This window comes from Phyllostomus hastatus, unplaced genomic scaffold (assembly GCF_019186645.2).
Source record: "Phyllostomus hastatus isolate PE091 unplaced genomic scaffold, TTU_PhHast_1.1 phas_contig_210, whole genome shotgun sequence".
Classification (NCBI taxonomy): domain Eukaryota; kingdom Metazoa; phylum Chordata; class Mammalia; order Chiroptera; family Phyllostomidae; genus Phyllostomus; species Phyllostomus hastatus.
In genome coordinates, this window is record NW_025333737.1 from 33,106,814 (window position 1) to 33,123,565 (window position 16,752).

The window sequence follows — 16,752 nt, forward strand, 5'->3', positions numbered from 1 at the left end:
CCTCACGTCTGAAGTCTGCGTGTTCCATCCCCGACTGGGACACATATGTAGGCAATCAATTGAACAATTGAAGTTTGTCTCTCACATCAATGTTTCCCTCTCTTTCTCTCAAATCAGTAAACATAGGATCACTTGAAGTTTTTTAAAAAATACAGTAAAATAAAATATGCTCACTCTTGCCTACCATAAACAAAAAGTCCAATAGGTATTACCTCCACAAGGACCAATCATTTGGGGAAAAGTAAGCATGGCAATATGGAGCTTGCAGACATGACATTTACACACAGAGAGCAAGAAGAAGCAGGGAGCTGCTTTACAAGGGGAAGAACAGTTCCCCAGAGAGCTCTCTGGTCCACCTGCACTTCTCCCTGTAGCACTTCCACGACCCTCAGAGGATGGGACAACTCCTTCCACGGGGACCCTGACTCCTGTCCTGGCTGAGGCCTGTCTCTGAAATTTTGACACTTCTGCCTACATCCATTGGGCAGCTGAGAAAACCCCAAGTCATCATTGTCCTCAACTTCCTGTTGCATTCCCAGACTGGTTCCCGTAATAGAAATATCATGTTGCCAACTGTATAGCCAAAGAGCATTCTGTGGAACTCTGCCCTGTGACTTCCTGATTTTCCTCCCCTTATAAACACCAGGGCAGGGCTGGGGTCCCAGGGAGTCAGGAGCAGAGAGCCCGGGAGCACTCAGGCCAGCTCTGCCCGCACACCTGGAAGATGAAGGTCTCCACAGCTGCCCTCCCCTTCCTCATCCTTGCTGCTGCCCTTGGACCCCCTGCCCGGGCATCTCTGCAGGCTCAATCCCCAGCCCCTGGTGAGTCACTGAGCCTTCACACTGATGGCCAGTTTGGTGGTAACCTGAAGTCCAGGGAGGAGACACAGAGGGCCTTGGAGGTGAATTTGGCACTTGCTTAAAAGCAGCAGCAGGAGGGTATGGACCTTTCCCTGTGGCCTTTGGTCCCTGCGGAAAAGTGTGCACAGATGACTTGGGAAACAATTTCTTCCTTTTTCAAGGCCAGAATTATCTGACACCTTATCTTGGCTTATATGGGGCCGTTATGTGCTTGAGCAAAAGAGTTGTAGCAAACAGTGAACTTGGGAAAAGAAACCTGGTCATCTCCAATGCTGAACTAGGGCACCCCATGCAGTGCACAACTATCAGTTTGAAGAGGAGATGGGACACACCAGGATAGTGACTCACCCAATTCCCCCTAACCATTCTACTGACTTACTAACAAATGAATATCTAACACTGCCTTGTACAATCTGCCCTGTACAAGCAGAAACTACTCTAATTGTCTTATAAGTATTAATACACTGAGTCCTTCTAACAACCCTGTGGAATAGACGACCAGCAACTGCCATGGTTTTCAGTATTATATTTTTTAAGATTTTATTTGTTTACTTTTAGACAGAGGGGAAGGAAGGAGAGAGGCAGGGAGAGAAACATCACTGTGTGGTTGCATCTCGGGCGCCCCCTACTGAGGACCTGGCCCTCAACCCAGGCATGTGCCCTGACTGGGAATCAAACCAGTAACCCTTGTTCATAGGCCCAAGCTCAATACACTGAGCTACACCAGCCAGGGAGGTTTTGCATATTATTATTATTACTCTTATTTTACACATGAGAACCTGAGGCACAGAGGCCTTAGATAACTTGCTGAGATCCTACAGCCAGTGAGTGGCAGAGTTAGGGTATGGTCTAGCTAGGAAGCTGTTATTAAGAAAAAACAGGTCCATTTAAGACTTTATTTTCAGAGGGACGATGGGAGGGAATTTCAGAGGAAAAAAAGAAGTGTTTGCAGGAACAAGTATAAAAGACACATGGACAAAACTAGGGGGGTAGAAATGGGAAAGAGGTGGGGAGGGCTGGGGTGGTGAGCTGAGATGGGAGTAAAAGACAGAAAACTGTACTTGAACAACGATTAAAATTATAAATAAATAAATAAGAAAAATAAGAAATCAGGAAGTATATCATAGTATTTTAGGAACTAGTCTTTCAAAAAAATAACATGAGCAGTGGGCATGGGAAACTCTTCCTTTCTCCATAAAACTATACAAAGAAAACAAAAAAAAATGACTTCATTTTGCCAGCCCCACATGCATCATATCAAGCACACTGGAGGGTACACACATGCCTCATTGAACATAACTCATATGTAACTGCATAAGAAACAAGCCAACAGTTCAGTGTGTTTGCCTACCTAGCATAATGCAGGCCTGCAATCCCTTGCCCAGAACATTGGGGCTAGGTGCAGTTTGCAATGCAGGAACTTTCAGGTTTGAAAAAGGGGATACAATATCAATGGAACTCCACTTCTGGATGCACCCCCAAAAGAAGTGGAAGAAGGTACCTGGGAGATGTCTGCACACCCATGCTAACAGCTGCATCATTCCTAACACACTACGAGGGGAAGCACCCCAAATACCCATCCACAAATGAATGGATTCAAACTGGGGAATACTTTGTACTCACAGTAGAATATTATTCAGCCCAAAAGGACAGAAACTGGGACACATCCTACCACACAGAGGAACAGTGAGCACAGGTCTGCACCCGACGTTTTGATCAGTGAGATGAGCCAGTAACAAAGGGTGAACACTGTCTGATTCCGCTGACAGGAGGCACTTAAAGCAGCTGAGTCAGAGAGACAGAGAGTAGAATGGCGGTGGCCGGGGGCTGAGGGAGAGGGTGTGGGGAGTCACCGTCTAGTGGGATCAGAGGTGCAATTTTACAAGAGGCATGAAGCCCCGTGGACAGTCTGTGGTTACAGCTGTACAATATGGGAATGTCCTTCATGCTCCCAAACTGTGCATTGGGAAACGGTTAACGTTTGGTGACTCTGGTCTACAGTACACAGCTTCTGTTCTTCCTCTGAGCCTGAAAGAATCCTGACTGTTCTTCTGGCTTTGCTGGCATTTCCTCCTTGTCCTCCTTGTGAGTGTGCGAAACACAGAGTTTATTTTTGTATTGTTGTTTCTTAATTACTGTACTATTTTCTACACAAACCCCTGTACACCCACTTCTGCCCCACCCTGCATGTACTTGTGGGTCTAGATCCCTGTGGGGCACGGAGTCAGAGCTCAAGGGCAGAAAAGCAGGGTCAAAATTGTATATTTTATCTTATGTATATTTTAACACATGTTCAAAAAATTAAAATATTTTTCAAAGTTAACACGTAACTGGACATTCCTAATAGTCCTGGCAGACTCTGGGAAGCATACTTGAATCAAACAGTAACATTTCTGCAGCAAACACAACAAATCTTCATACTAATGGGACAAAGACTATAAATAGCCTCACTTCACTTTGGGTGACACTGTGCCACCAAATCACTTAATGAAACATCTTTCTGTCTGCAGAGCCCAGTGGGTCCCAGAAATGTGCAGAAAGCATGTTGTGGACTATGTCACATGGTGTGGCTGTGTGACTGATTTATCCAGGTGGCATTAGTGATTTGCTTTTTGTATTTAAAGTCAATAAAAAAAGGAAGTCAATAGAATGTTTTCATGGCTCAAATATTTTCACCAGTTTCCTAAAAATATCTCAGGGTACCAGTGAGACAACTGGCCAGGAAGCAGACCCAAAACCCCCATGGGCACCCAGTGTCCAGCAGCAATGCCGCCCCACCTGGGGGTTAGGCTGGGGTGACACAGGAAGAGATACCGACACAGCGCTGCCTCCCAGTGATTGCTCTTCCCTCCTGGTGTCTTTCTCCCAATAGATTACGGGAGGGATAAGCCCGTGATGCATCATTCCTTCATACTGCAGCCAGGTAAATGTTTCATTATGGCATGTATTTAAAGGCAGCTGGTGCATACAGATGTGCTCAGTGGCTTCAGTCCTCCTGGTTTACAGGACATGGGGAAAGGGGGAGGGGACATCTCCAAGGGCGACCAGGTGCACTGTGGATCCCTCCCCATACCTGAACACTTTCCCACCTGGCTGTCCTGCAGTCTGCTGACCTTGGGGAGAAGGCGCTCTCTGATGCCTCCTGCAGGCCTCAGACCTTCCACTTCTGGGAGGAGTGGTCCTGGCCCTGCTTGGCTGCACACTCAGCCCTGGCCAAGGGAGCAAGGAGATGCCAGCAGGTGCTGCAGTGGAGGAAATCACTCCTTCTGAGTTCTTCCCCTTCACACCCTCCCCTGTCTCTGGAGTAAAAAGGGGGAAAGATGTAGTTTCCTCAGAAAGGGGCTCCATCCTTAAATGGACCTTTCTCCTGCTACAGGCGTGCACCATCACACTGACTGCTGCTACAAAACCACACAAAATATCCGATGTAGAATCATGGAGGATTATTATCAAACAAGCAGTGTGTGCCACCTGCCTGCTGTCATGTAAGTGCCAAGCTTACCAGCCATGTCTTGGGGGTAGGAATCTGATGACAAGAGAGGTCTGGAGAAATCTCACCCTCTGGATGCTTTGAGGTGGGCAGAGGTTTGTGTCCTCATTAGGATCCGGTAGAGCATCAGACGCCACATGATCCCAGTGAAGATGGAGGATAGGGGAGGAGGAGAGCAGAAGCAAGGCTGCCCCAGGAAGCCCCCCTGAGTCACTGAGGGGGTGTCAGAGGCAGGGACTCCCAGAGGAGACCCCCAGAGACCCTGCAGCAGAGACAGGAGGAACAGGATGGGCTGAGTGGGGAAGCCCAGGGGCCAGGAGGATGGGCTCCCCGTCCTTATGTGCAGAACCCTCCTCACGGTATAATCTTTCTCCCCAGCTTCAAAACCAAGAGGGGGAAGGTGGTCTGTGCCAACCCCGACAGTGTGAGAGTTCAGCGTTGTATGCAAGAGCTGGACTCAGCCAACCCCAGGGAAACGGTTAGTTGAGGAGAAGCTGTACTAGATGCCACGCACCCACCTCCACTCTCTCAGCTTCTGGGAGTTTCTTGGCCTGAAGTCTTTTGTCAAAAGCAACAATTATGTTCTGTTCTCTTTATAAAACCTGAACACCAGTAAAAAATATCCAAATTGACTGTATTTGAACTGGAAGAGGAATAAGAAATGCAGGAATTCCTGAACTTTGGACTTGTGGTTTTTTTTAAAATGAGACATCATAGAGTCATTTTTAGGAAGGTAAAATTATGACTCATTCAAGTACAGATGGAGATTGTGTCACAGATGTACTGAACCCACTAATGAGAGAACCATAAAACTGACTCTAAGACCATCTGAGGAATAAGGATTTACACAGTTAGCTGGGAATGACATTCTGAAACTTCAAAAAAAACGGACTAATAGCTGATATTACAATATCACTGTAACTTTTAGGATTGTCTTTTTACTGGACAAAACCACTTGTGTCTGCTCCAGACAAAAATTGGTAAGTTCACTGTAATCTCACAAAGTCTGGGGCCTGATCCAGAGCAAACAGAACAGCAATGAAAAGTGCATTTCCCAAGGGCAGGTAAAGTGCTTCCCAGATGAGGTGAAGTGACAGTAGTTCATCATCACCAAGCTCTTACTCTACAAACTGTTAAAGGGAATTACCTAAGAATAAGTGCTGGGGACCGCTCTGCGTGGTTTGCGAGACTGTGGCCCTGAGAGAGCAAGCCCTAAAAGGGGTTAGTAAGTCCCCCTGGAAAACCAGGTAGAAACACAGGGGGCAAGCATGACCGGACTCTCACTCTGAGGATTCCCACAGAAATCAAGCCTGATAAATACCTTGTATCCTTTGAAGCTGGCTGTGCTTTATTTTGCATGGCCCTGGTGATATAAACCAGATGTTTCAGTTCAAGGCATAAGAAGTGAACTCTTTATCTCACGAAACACATCCTAAAGACCCTCTGGTGTCACTGTGACCAACAGACCCTGACCTGTGACAGATCTCTGTGTACTTTCAATTGTTAGATGTAGGTAACATCTGTTTCTGGACGACTATAGCCTTTTGACATTGATTGATGAGCTCTCTGTGCACACACCTACACATCTCATTGCCACTAAAAGCCACTTGGGAGAAGAGCTTGGGGCATTCAGCACTAGAGGGAATTGCCACCCTCATTCCCACTGGAACAGCAAGATTGTGTCCGAGATGACTTATTTCTCATCCGCAGTGGACGGGAGGAATATGTTGCCAGACAGAGTTCCTCCCACAAAGAAGAAGATCAAACTATGAACAGTGAAAAACAAACTCACAACAATCAAATACTGAACCTAAAAAGCACAAACTAAGCAAACAACTAGAACAGGAAGAGCATCGCAGAAATGGAGATCCCACGGAGGGCTCTCAGTGGTAGGCAGAGGGGAAGAATGGGGGAAAGGGTATGAGGAATAAGATGCCTGAATGGTAGGTACAAAATAGGCAGGGAGTGGTTACCAACAGTATAGGAAATGGAGAAGCGCCAGAACTTCTGTGTACGACCCATGAACATGAACTAAGGTAGGGGGACAGGGGAGATGGTAGTGGCTGGGGGTGCCAGGGGATGAGGATAAAGGGGAGAAAAAAAGGAAAAACTGTAATAGCATAACCAATGAAATACACTTACTAAAATAATAAAGGAACCAATGACATCAAGAGCAAGAGCTGGAAACTTTTGACACATGGAGGTCAAAGTAAAGGTCAGCACTTTGGGGAATCAGGGCAGGAGGATGAAGGAAAGAAGGGGTCACTTTCCCGCAGCTTGAATCACATTTCAAGTGTGAGTTCATGACTCCGTCTGCTGGTAATTAAATGTAGTGAGTTTGTATGTATAGCATGTTTTACACAAATCATACTGTGTTTCAAGAAGTCCGTGTGGGGAGTAAACTGGCAATTTCGACTTGCTAGAAGATGTGAATCTGATGTTGTTTGAACAATAATGTTCACGGACACTGCCCAGAGTTTGAGTAATTGCTACAGGCTATAGCTCTTTACCAATGACCTAACAGAGGAAACACTAAGAGAAAAGATAAATGCCATGGACCACTGGGAGAGGAAATGAGAAACATTCACTAACTTGTGTATAAAATCTAAGCTAGTAAAAACTACATTAGTTGGAACAGAAACTAAAGTCAGAACAAGCGCACATACATGTCCATCGTTAAAAAAACAAAGTGAGCTCAGCCCTGGCCCGAAGGCTCAGCTGCTGGGAGAGCTACACCACAGGTCAAAAGGCTGCGTGGTCTCTCTCTAACTGGGACACGCAATGCGGGCAATCACATCCATGTTTCCCTCTCTCTCTCTCTCTCTCTCTCTCTCAAGTCAATAAACATACGATCAATTGAGATTCTTAAAAAATTAAAAAATTAAAATATAGCAGTCACTCTTGGCTACCATAAACAAAAAAGTCAACTAGGTATTCCCTCCACAAGAAGGATTCATTTGGGGAAAAGTAAGCATGGCAACCTGGCGCTTGCAGACATGACATTTACACACAGAGAGCAAGAAGAAGCAGGGAGCTGCTTTACAAGGGGAAGAACAGTTCCCCAGAGAGCTCTCTAGTCCACCTGCACTTCTCCCTGTAGCACTTCCACGACCCTCAGAGGATGGGAGAGCTGCTGCCACAGGGTCCCCCGACCCCTGCCTTGGCTAAGACCTCTATCTGAGATTTTCACACTTCTGCCTACATCCATTGGGCAGCTGAGATAACCCCAAGTTATCGTTGCCCTCGACTTCCTGTTGCATTCCAGCAGTTGTTCTGATCTTAGAAATATCATGTTGCCAACTGTGTAGCTAAAGGGCATTCTGTTGACGTCTGTCCCTCGTGACTTCCTGATTTCTCCTCCCTCTCATAAACTACCAGGGCAGGGCTGGGGTCCCAGGGAGTCAGGAGCAGAGAGCCCGGGAGCACTCAGGCCACGCTCTGCCCGCACACCTGGAAGATGAAGATCTCCGCAGCTGCCCTCCCTCTTCCTCATCCTTGCTGCTGCCCTTGGACCCCCAGCCCAGGCATCTCTGATAGTCAATCGACTCCCAGGATCCTGGTGAGTTCAGTGAGTCTTCGTCCCATCGGTCTCCAGTTCTGAGGTAACCTGCAGTCCAGGGAGGAGACACAGAGGGCCTTGGAGGTGAATTTGGCACTTGCTTAAAAGCAGCAGCAGGAGGGTGTGGACCTTTCCCTGTGGCCTGTGGTCCCTGGGAAAAGTGTGCACAGATGACTTGGGAAACAATTCTCTTCCCTTTTTCATGGCCAGAATTTTCTGACACCTTATCTTACCTGATGTGGCAGCCATTATGTGCTTGAGCAAAAGAGCTGTAGCAAATGGTGAACTTGGGGAAAAGAAGCATAGTCACCTTCAATGTTAGAACTAGCATACCCCACGTAGTGCACAAACTATCAGTTTGAAAAGGAGATAGGGACACGCTGGGCTAGTGACTCACCCAAGTCCCCCCCTAACCATTCTACTGATTTACTAACAAATGAATATCTAACACTGCCTTGTACAAGCAGAAACTACTCTAATCGTCTTATAGATATTAATACACTGAATCCCTCCCAAACAACACTGTGGAATAGACTATCAGCAACTGGCATGGTTTTGAGTATTATTGTTTTTCATAGACTTTAGTTTATTTACTTATAGAGAGACTGGAAGGGAAGGAGAAAGAGAAGGAGAGAAAACATCACTGTGTGGTTGACTCTCAAGTGACCCTCGTACTAGGGACCTAGCCTGACAACCCAGGCATGTTCCCTGGCTAGGGAACTGAAACAGCGACCCTTTGGGTCTCAGGCCCATGCTCAATTCACTGAACTACACCAGCCAGAGTGGTTTTGTGTATTTTATCATTAGTCTCAATTTTACACATGGGAAACGTTGAGGCAGAAAAGTCTTAGATTACTTGCTCAGATCCTACAGCCAGTGAGTGGTGGAGTTGGGGATATGATCGAGCTATGAAGCTGTTATGAAAAGTAAATAAGTCCATTTAAGACTGTATTTTGCCAGCCCCACACGCAGCATAGCAAGCACACCAGAGGGTACGCACGTGCCTCATTAAACATAACTCACATGTAAATGCATAAGAAACAAGCCAAAGTTCACTGCGTTTCGCCTACCTAGCATAATGCAGGCCTGCAATCCCTTGCCCAGAACACAGGGAGGCTAGGGTGCACTTTGCAATGTAGAGTCTTCCAGGTTTGAAAAAGGGGATACACTGTCACTGACAACTCCATTTCTGTATGCACCCCCAAAAGAAGTGGAAGCAGGTACGATGGAACTGCCGGTACGCCCATGCTAACAGCTACATCATTCCTAACACACCATGGGGGGAAGCACCCCAAGTATCCATCCACAAATGAATGGATTCAAAGTGGGGAATATGTTGTACACACAGTAGAATATTATTCAGCCCAAAAGGACAGAAACTGGGACACATGCTACCACATGGAGGAACAGTGAGCACAGGTCTGCACCCGACGTTAGGATCAGTGAGATGAGCCAGTAACGAAGGGTGAACACTGTCTGATTCCGCTGACAGGAGGCACTGAAAGCAGCCGAGTCAGAGAGACAGAGAGTAGAATGGCGGTGGCCGGGGGCTGGGGGACGGAGGGATTGGGGAGTCACTGTCTAGTTGGGTCAGAGGTGCAATTTTACAAGATGCATAAAGCCCCGTGGACAGTCTGTGGTTAGAGCTGTACAATATGGGAATGTCCTTCATGCTCCCAAACTGTGCATTGGGAAAGGGTTAATATTTGATCACTCTGGTCTACAGTACACAGCTTCTGTTCTTCCTCTGAGCCTGAAAGAATTGTGACTGTTCTTCTGGCTTTGCTGGCATTTCAGCCTGGTCCCTATCTGAGGGGCAACCTCCTTGAGAGTCCCCACCAGGAGACTCTGTTGAACGAATGAATGTCTCTTTGCTATTCATTCTGCTGATAACTATGGGGGAGTGATAAAAGTATGTTCCACAGTTGTGAATGCATGAAACACAGAGTTTATTCTTGTATTGATCTTTCTTAATTACTGTACTATTTTCCACACAAACCCCTGTACACCCACCTCTGCCCCACCCAGCATGTACTGAGTGGGTCTAGATCCCTGTAGGGCACGGGAGTCAGAGCTCTAAGACAGAAAAGTAGGGTCAAAATTGTACAGTTTTATATTATGTAGTATTTTGAACACATGTTGAAGAAAATAAAAATGTTCTTTCAAAAGGTAACACATAACTGGACATTACTTAACATTTCTAGCAGACTCTGGGAAGCATACTTGAATCACACTATAACATGTCTGCAGCAAACACAACAAATCTTCATACTAATGGGACAAAGGCTATAAATAGCCCCACTTCACTTTGGGTGACACTGTGCCACCAAATCCCTTAATGAAACATCCTTCTGTCTCCAGAGCCCAGTGGGTCCCAGAAATGTGCAGAAAGCATGGTGTGGACTATGTCACATGGTGTGTCTGTGGGACTGATTTATCCAGGTGGCATCTAGTGAGTTTGCTTTTTATAGTATTAAGAGTCAATAAAAAAAAATGAAGTCAATAGAACATTTTCATGGCTCAAACATTTTCAGCAGTTTTCTCAAAAACCTCAGGGCACCTGTGAAAGAACTGGCCAGGTGGCAGGCCTAGACCCAGATGGCTTAGCAGCAGTCCAGTGTCCAGCAGCAATGCCGCCCCACCTGGGGCCTGGGCTGGGGTGACACAGGCAGAGATACTGACACAGCGCTGCCTCCCAGTGATTGCTCTTCCCTCCTGTCTCTTTCTCCCAAAAGAATTCAGGTTGGGGACACAAGGGGAGGGACTCGAGTCGTGACTCAGCCGCAAGGTAAATGTTTCAGTTGTGGCATGTATATATAAAGCAGCTGATGGGCACGGGCCTGAGCTCAGCGGCTTTCAGTCCTCCTTGTTTACAGGACATGGGGAAAGGGGGAGGGGACATCTCCAAGGGAGACCAGGGTGCCCTGTGGGTCCCTCCCCATACCCGAGCTCTCTCCCACCTGGCTGTCCTGCAGTCTGCTGACCTTGGGGAGGTGGCACTCTCTGACGCCTCCTGCAGCATCGGACCTTCCACTTCTGGGAGGAGTGGTTCCTGGCCCTGCCTGGGTGCACAGCTCAACCCTGGGTGGGGGAGCAAGGAGATGCCAGCAGGTGCTGCAGAGGAGGAAATCACCCCTTTATAGTTCTTCCCCTTCACACCCTCAGTACTCTGGACAAAAGGGGGAAAGGATGTAGTTTTTTTGTTGTTTTGTTGTTGTTGTTGTTGTTTTTCACAAAGAGACTCAGTCCTTATGTGGACCTTTCTGCTACTACAGGCGTGCATCGTCCCATTGACTGCTGCTTCCAACGTGCTGACATAATCCCAATGCCCAAACATGATGAAGTTACTATAGAACAGGCAGAGGTTGCCTCCGGCCTGCTGTCATGTAAGTGGCAAGGGTACCGGGCCATGTCTTGGGGTGGGGATCTGATGACAGAGGGAGGTCAGAAAATTCTCAGCCTTCTAGATGCTTCGAAGTCAGGTGAAACCTAGTGTCGTCACTGAGAATCCCAAGAGCATCAGACACCACGATGCTCCCCAGGGAAGAGGGAGGCCAGGGAGGGGAGGGGGAGCAGGAGCAAGGCTGCCCCAGGACACGCCCCCTGACTCACTGAGGGGGGTGTCAGAGGCAGGGTCTCCCAGAGGAGACCCCCTGAGACCCTGCAGGAGATAAGGGAGGAACAGGATGGGCTGAGTGGGGAAGCCTCAAGGGGCCAGGGGGATGGGGGCTCCCCGTCCTTATGTGCAGAAGCCCTCCTCCCCTGTCTAATCTTTCTCCTTTTCTCCCCAGCTTCAAAAACAAGTGGGGGGCAAAAGGGTGTGTGCCAACCCCCTAGAGTAAGGCAGTTAAGAATTGTATCAAAACAGCTGAACTGAATCAAGAAACAGAGAAAAACAGTTGCTTGAGAAGAAGGAATGCTGGATGCCATGCAGCCTCCTCCACTCTCTCACCTTCTGGGAGTTTCTTGGCCTGAATTCTTTTGTCTAAAAGCAACAATTATTGTTCTGTTTGCATTGCACCAATAAAAAGTATCCAATTTAACTGCACTTGAACCTGTAAGTGGAAGATGGAACATAGGAATGGCTGAGCTTTTGGATGTGTGTGCTTTTCTAAATGAGACATCATGGAATCCTGTGTAAGCAGGTAAAACACGTGACTCATGCAGGTACAGATGGAGATTGTGTCCCAGATGTACTGAACCCACTAATGAGGGACCATAAAACTGATTCTAAGACCATCTGAGGGAGTAGAGCTTTACCCAGTTAGTTAGGGAATGACATTCTGAAACTTCTAGAAAAAACAGACTAATATCCAAGATTGCAATATAACTGTAACTTTTGGATTTTCTTTTCTACTGGACAAAAACCACTTGCATCTGCTCTAGATGCAAAAAATTGCATCTAAAAATTGGTAAATTAGCAGATAACCTCAGAAAGTCTGGGGCCTGATCCAGAGTAAATAGAACATCAATCGAAAGTGCATTTCCCCAAGGGACAGGTAAAGTGCTTCCCAGATAAGGCGAAGTTAAAGCAGTTCATCATCACCAAGCCCTTATGCTATAAACTGTTAAAGGGACTTATCATAAAAAAAGAAGATCAAAACTAGGAACAGTAAAATGACAACAAATTCACAACTATAAAAAAACACAAACAAAGTAAGCAGACAACTAGAACAGGAAGAGAATCACAGAAATAGAGATCACATGGAGGCTTCTCAGGGTGGAGGGAGAGCAGGAAGAATGTGGGGGAAAGGTGCAGGGAATAAGAAGCCTGAATGGTAGGTAGAAAATAGACAGGGGAGAGGTTACAGACAGTATAGGAAATAGAGAAGTCCAAGAACTTCTGTGTACGTCCCATGGACAAGAACTAAGTTAGGGGGGGACAGAGGGGATGCTAGTGAGAGGGGGGGGTACAGGGCAGGTGAGCCTAAAGGGGAGAAAAAAATGGGTCCACTGTAATAGCATAATCAATAAAATATACTGACTAAAAGATAAGAAGGTAACCTCAATCACATCAAGAGCAACAGCTGGAAATTTTTGACACAGGGAGGACAAAGTTAAGAATAGCACTTTGGGGAATCAGGGTGGAAGGACGCAGGAAAGGAAGAGGTCACGGTCCAGCAGTCTGTAGAGCTTGCCACATTTCAAGTGTGAGCTCATGGCCCCATCCACAGCTACGTAGCGAGTTTAGTGAGTAGTGATGTTAGTGAGTTTGTGTATTTAGCTGCTTTATACAAATCATATTGATGTTTCAACAAGTCCATGTGGGGAGTAAAGTAAGTCCTTAAACTGGCAATTTCAAATGCTGGGAGAAGTGAAACTGATGTTATTGGAACAATAATGTTCACGGACACTGCCCAGGGTTTGAGTTATTGCTACAGGCTAGAGGTCTTTACCAAAGACCTAACAGAAGAAACACTAAGAGAAAATAGAAATGCCATGGAATGCTGGGAGATGAAACCAGAAACATTCACTAACTTCTCTATAAAATCTAAACTAGTAAGAGCAATGTTAATTTGAATGGAAACCAAAAGTCAGAACAAGCACACAATACAGGTCCATCATTAAAACACAAAGTGAGCTCAGCCCTGCCCAAAGGCTCAGCTGGTAGGAGAGCCGCCCCACACGTCAAAAGGCTGCATGGTCTTTGCCCAACTGGGACAAGAATGTAGGCAATGGATGGAAGTTCCTGTCTCACATCAATGTTTCTCTCTGCCCCTCTGTCTCCCTCTCTCTCTCTCCCTCTCTGTCTCTCAACTCAATACACATAAGATCAATTGAGATTGTTTAGAAATTAAATAAAATAAGGACACTCTTGTCTACCATGAACAAAAACTCAACTAGGTACTCCTTCCTCAAGAAGGATTCATTTCAGGGAAAAGTAAGCATGGCAATCTGGTGCTTGCAGACATGACATTTTCACACACAGAGAGCAAGAAGAAGCAGGGAGCTGCTTTACAAGGGGAAGAACAGTTCCCCAGAGAGCTCTCTGGTCCACCTGAACTTCTCCCTGTAGCACCTCCACGACCCTCAGAGGATGGGAGAGCTGCTGCCACAGGGTCCCCCTGACTCCCTGTCCTGCCTGAAGCCTCTGACTGCAAAAATGTGACACTTCTGCCTGTATCCATTGGGCAGCTGGAAAACCGCAACTCATCATTGCCCTCGACTTCCTGTTGCATTCCCAGACTTGTTCTAATTCGTAGAAACATATGTTGCCCAACTGTATACCCAAGGAGCATGCTGCTGACCTCTGCCCCTGTGACTTCCTGATTCTCCTCTCCCTTATAAACTCAAGGGCAGGGCTGGGGTCCCAGGGAGTCAGGAGCAGAGAGCCCCGGGAGCACTCAGGCCAGCTCTGCCCGCACACCTGGAAGATGGAGATCTCCTCAGCTGCCCTCCTCTTCCTCATCCTTGCTGCTGCCCTTGGACCCTCCAGCCCAGTGCATCCTCAGGGGCCCATGGTGAGTTCAGTGAGTCTTTGCACTGGTGGCCCTGTACCATGGTAACCCTGAAGTCCAGGGAGCAGACACAGACGTGGAGTGGAATTTGGCACTTGCTTAAAATGCAGCAGCAGGAGGGTGTGGACGTTTCCCTGTGGCCTCTGGTCCCTGGGGAAAGTGTGCACAGATGACTTGGGAAACAATTCTCTTCCCCTTTTCATGGCCAGAATTATCTCACGCCTCATCATAGCTGATATGGGGCCATTATGTACTTGAGCAAAGAGTTGTAGTAAAATTGTGAACTTGGGACAAAGAAGCACTAGTCACCTCAAATGTAGAACTAGGGTACCCCATGCTAGTGCAAAAGTATCAGTCTTGTAGAGGAGATGGGACACCCCAGGGATAGTGACTCACCCAAGTCCCACCCTAACCATTCTACTGACTTACTAACAAATGAGTATCTAACACTGCCTTGTACAATCTGCCCTGTCCCAGCAGAAACTACTCTATTGTCTTATAGGTATTAATACACTGGATCCTGCTACCAACACTCTGCAATAGACTACCAGCAACTGCCCATGCATTTGAATATTATATCCTTTTTTAAGATTTTATTTACTTACTTCTAGAGAGAAAGAAAGGGAAGGAGAAAGAGGAACAAAAACATCAATATGTGGTTGCCTGTCATGTACTTGGGACCTGGCCCCCCTAGCAGGCATGTGCCCTGAGTGGGTTTCAACCCTTTGCTTGCAGGCCCACATTCCACCCACTGAGCTACACCAGCCAGGGAGGTTTTGCATATTATTATTATTATTAGTCTCATTTTACACATGGGAACCTGAGGCACAGAGGCCTTAGATAACTTGCTCAGATCCTACAGCCAGTGAGTGGTGGAGTTAGGGTATGATCAAGCTAGGAAGCTGTTCTGAAAAGTTAACAAGTCCATTTAAGACTTTATTTTGCCAGCCCCTCATGCATCATATCAAGCACACTGGAGGGTACGCATGTGCCTCATTACACATAACTCATATGTAACTGCATAAGAAATGAGCCAACAGTTCAGCGCGTTTGCCTAACTAGCATAATGCAGGCGCTGCAATCCCTTGCCCAGAACACTGGGGGCTGGATGCACTTTGGAATGCAGAGACTTTCAGGATTTGAAAAAGGGGATACATTGTCACTGACAACTCCATTTCTGTATGCACACCCAATAGAACAGGGTAAGCAGGGTACGTTGGAGCTGCTGCACGCCCATGCTAACAGCCGCATCATTTCCTAACACACTATGGGGGGAAAGGCACCCCAACTATCCATCCACAAATGAATGGATTCAAAGTGGGGGAATACATTGTACTCACAGTAGAATATTATTCACCCGAAAAAGGACAGAAACTGGGACACATGCTACCACATGGAGGAACAGTGAGCACAGGTCTGCACCCGACGTTAGGATGAGTGAGATGAGCCAGTAACGAAGGTGAACACTATCAGATTCCACTGACAGGAGGCACTGAAAAGCAGTCGAGAGTCAGAGAGACAGAGAGTAGAATGGTGGTGGCTGGGGGCCTGGGGGACGGGGGGGATGGGGGGAGGTCACTGTCTAGTTGGGTTCAGAGGTGCAATTTTACAAGATGAATAAAGCCCTCGTGGACAGTCTGTGGTTAGAGCTGTACAATATGGGAATGTCCTTCATGCTCCCAAACTGTGCATTGGGAAACAGTTAACATTTGGTGACTCTGGTCTACAGTACACAGCTTCTGTTCTTCCTCTGAGCCTGAAAGAATCCTGACTGTTCGTCTGGCTTTGCTGGCATTTCCTCCTTGTCCTATCTGATGGGCGAGCCCCTCAGAGTCCCCTCCAGGCCTCCTTGCCGTTCATTCCCCTGATAACTGCAGGGTTTGATGAGAGTGTGTTCACAGTTGTGAGTGTGCGAAACACAGAGTTTATTCTTGTATTGTTATTTCTTAATTACTGTACTATTTTCCACACAAACCCCTGTACACCCACTTCTGCCCCCACCCTGCATGTACTGGGTGGGTCTAGATCCCTGTAGGGCACAGAGTCAGAGCTCACAGGGCAGAAAAGCAGGGTCAAAATTGTACATTTTATATTATGTATATTTGAACACATGTTCAAAAAAATAAAAATATTTTTCAAAGTTAACACAGAACTGGACATTCCTAATAGTCCTAGTACACTCTGGGAAGCATACTTGAATCACACTATAACATGTCTGCAGCAAACACAACAAATCTTCATACTAATGGGACAAAGGCTATAAATAGCCCCACTTCACTTTGGGTGACACTGTGCCACCAAATCACTTAATGAAAACATCTTTCTGTCTCCAGAGCCCAGTGGGTCCCCAGAAATGTGCAGAAAGCATGTTGTGGACTATGTCAC

At 46.8% G+C, this 16,752-nt stretch overlaps 1 protein-coding gene across 1 annotated transcript; it reads left to right on the forward strand.

The window, feature by feature from the left end:
* Nucleotides 1-659: 659 nt before the first annotated feature.
* Nucleotides 660-7,884, forward strand: LOC123817203 (C-C motif chemokine 15-like). Its single transcript, XM_045836753.1, has 5 exons — nt 660-821; nt 3,733-3,783; nt 4,237-4,345; nt 4,729-4,828; nt 7,729-7,884. The coding sequence occupies exons 1-5, from the start codon at nt 725-727 to the stop codon at nt 7,882-7,884; spliced, it is 513 nt and encodes a 170-aa protein (XP_045692709.1). The 5' UTR covers nt 660-724.
* The last annotated feature ends 8,868 nt before the right edge of the window (nt 7,885-16,752 follow it).

Coding starts and splice junctions, on each gene's coding strand:
- LOC123817203 (XM_045836753.1), top strand. CDS start 725: ATGAAGGTCTCCACAGCTGCCCTCCCCTTCCTCATCCTTGCTGCTGCC. Junction 4,346..4,728: donor TGCCACCTGCCTGCTGTCAT/GTAAGTGCCAAG, acceptor CTTTCTCCCCAG/CTTCAAAACCAAGAGGGGGA. Junction 4,829..7,728: donor CAGCCAACCCCAGGGAAACG/GTTAGTTGAGGA, acceptor ATAAACTACCAG/GGCAGGGCTGGGGTCCCAGG.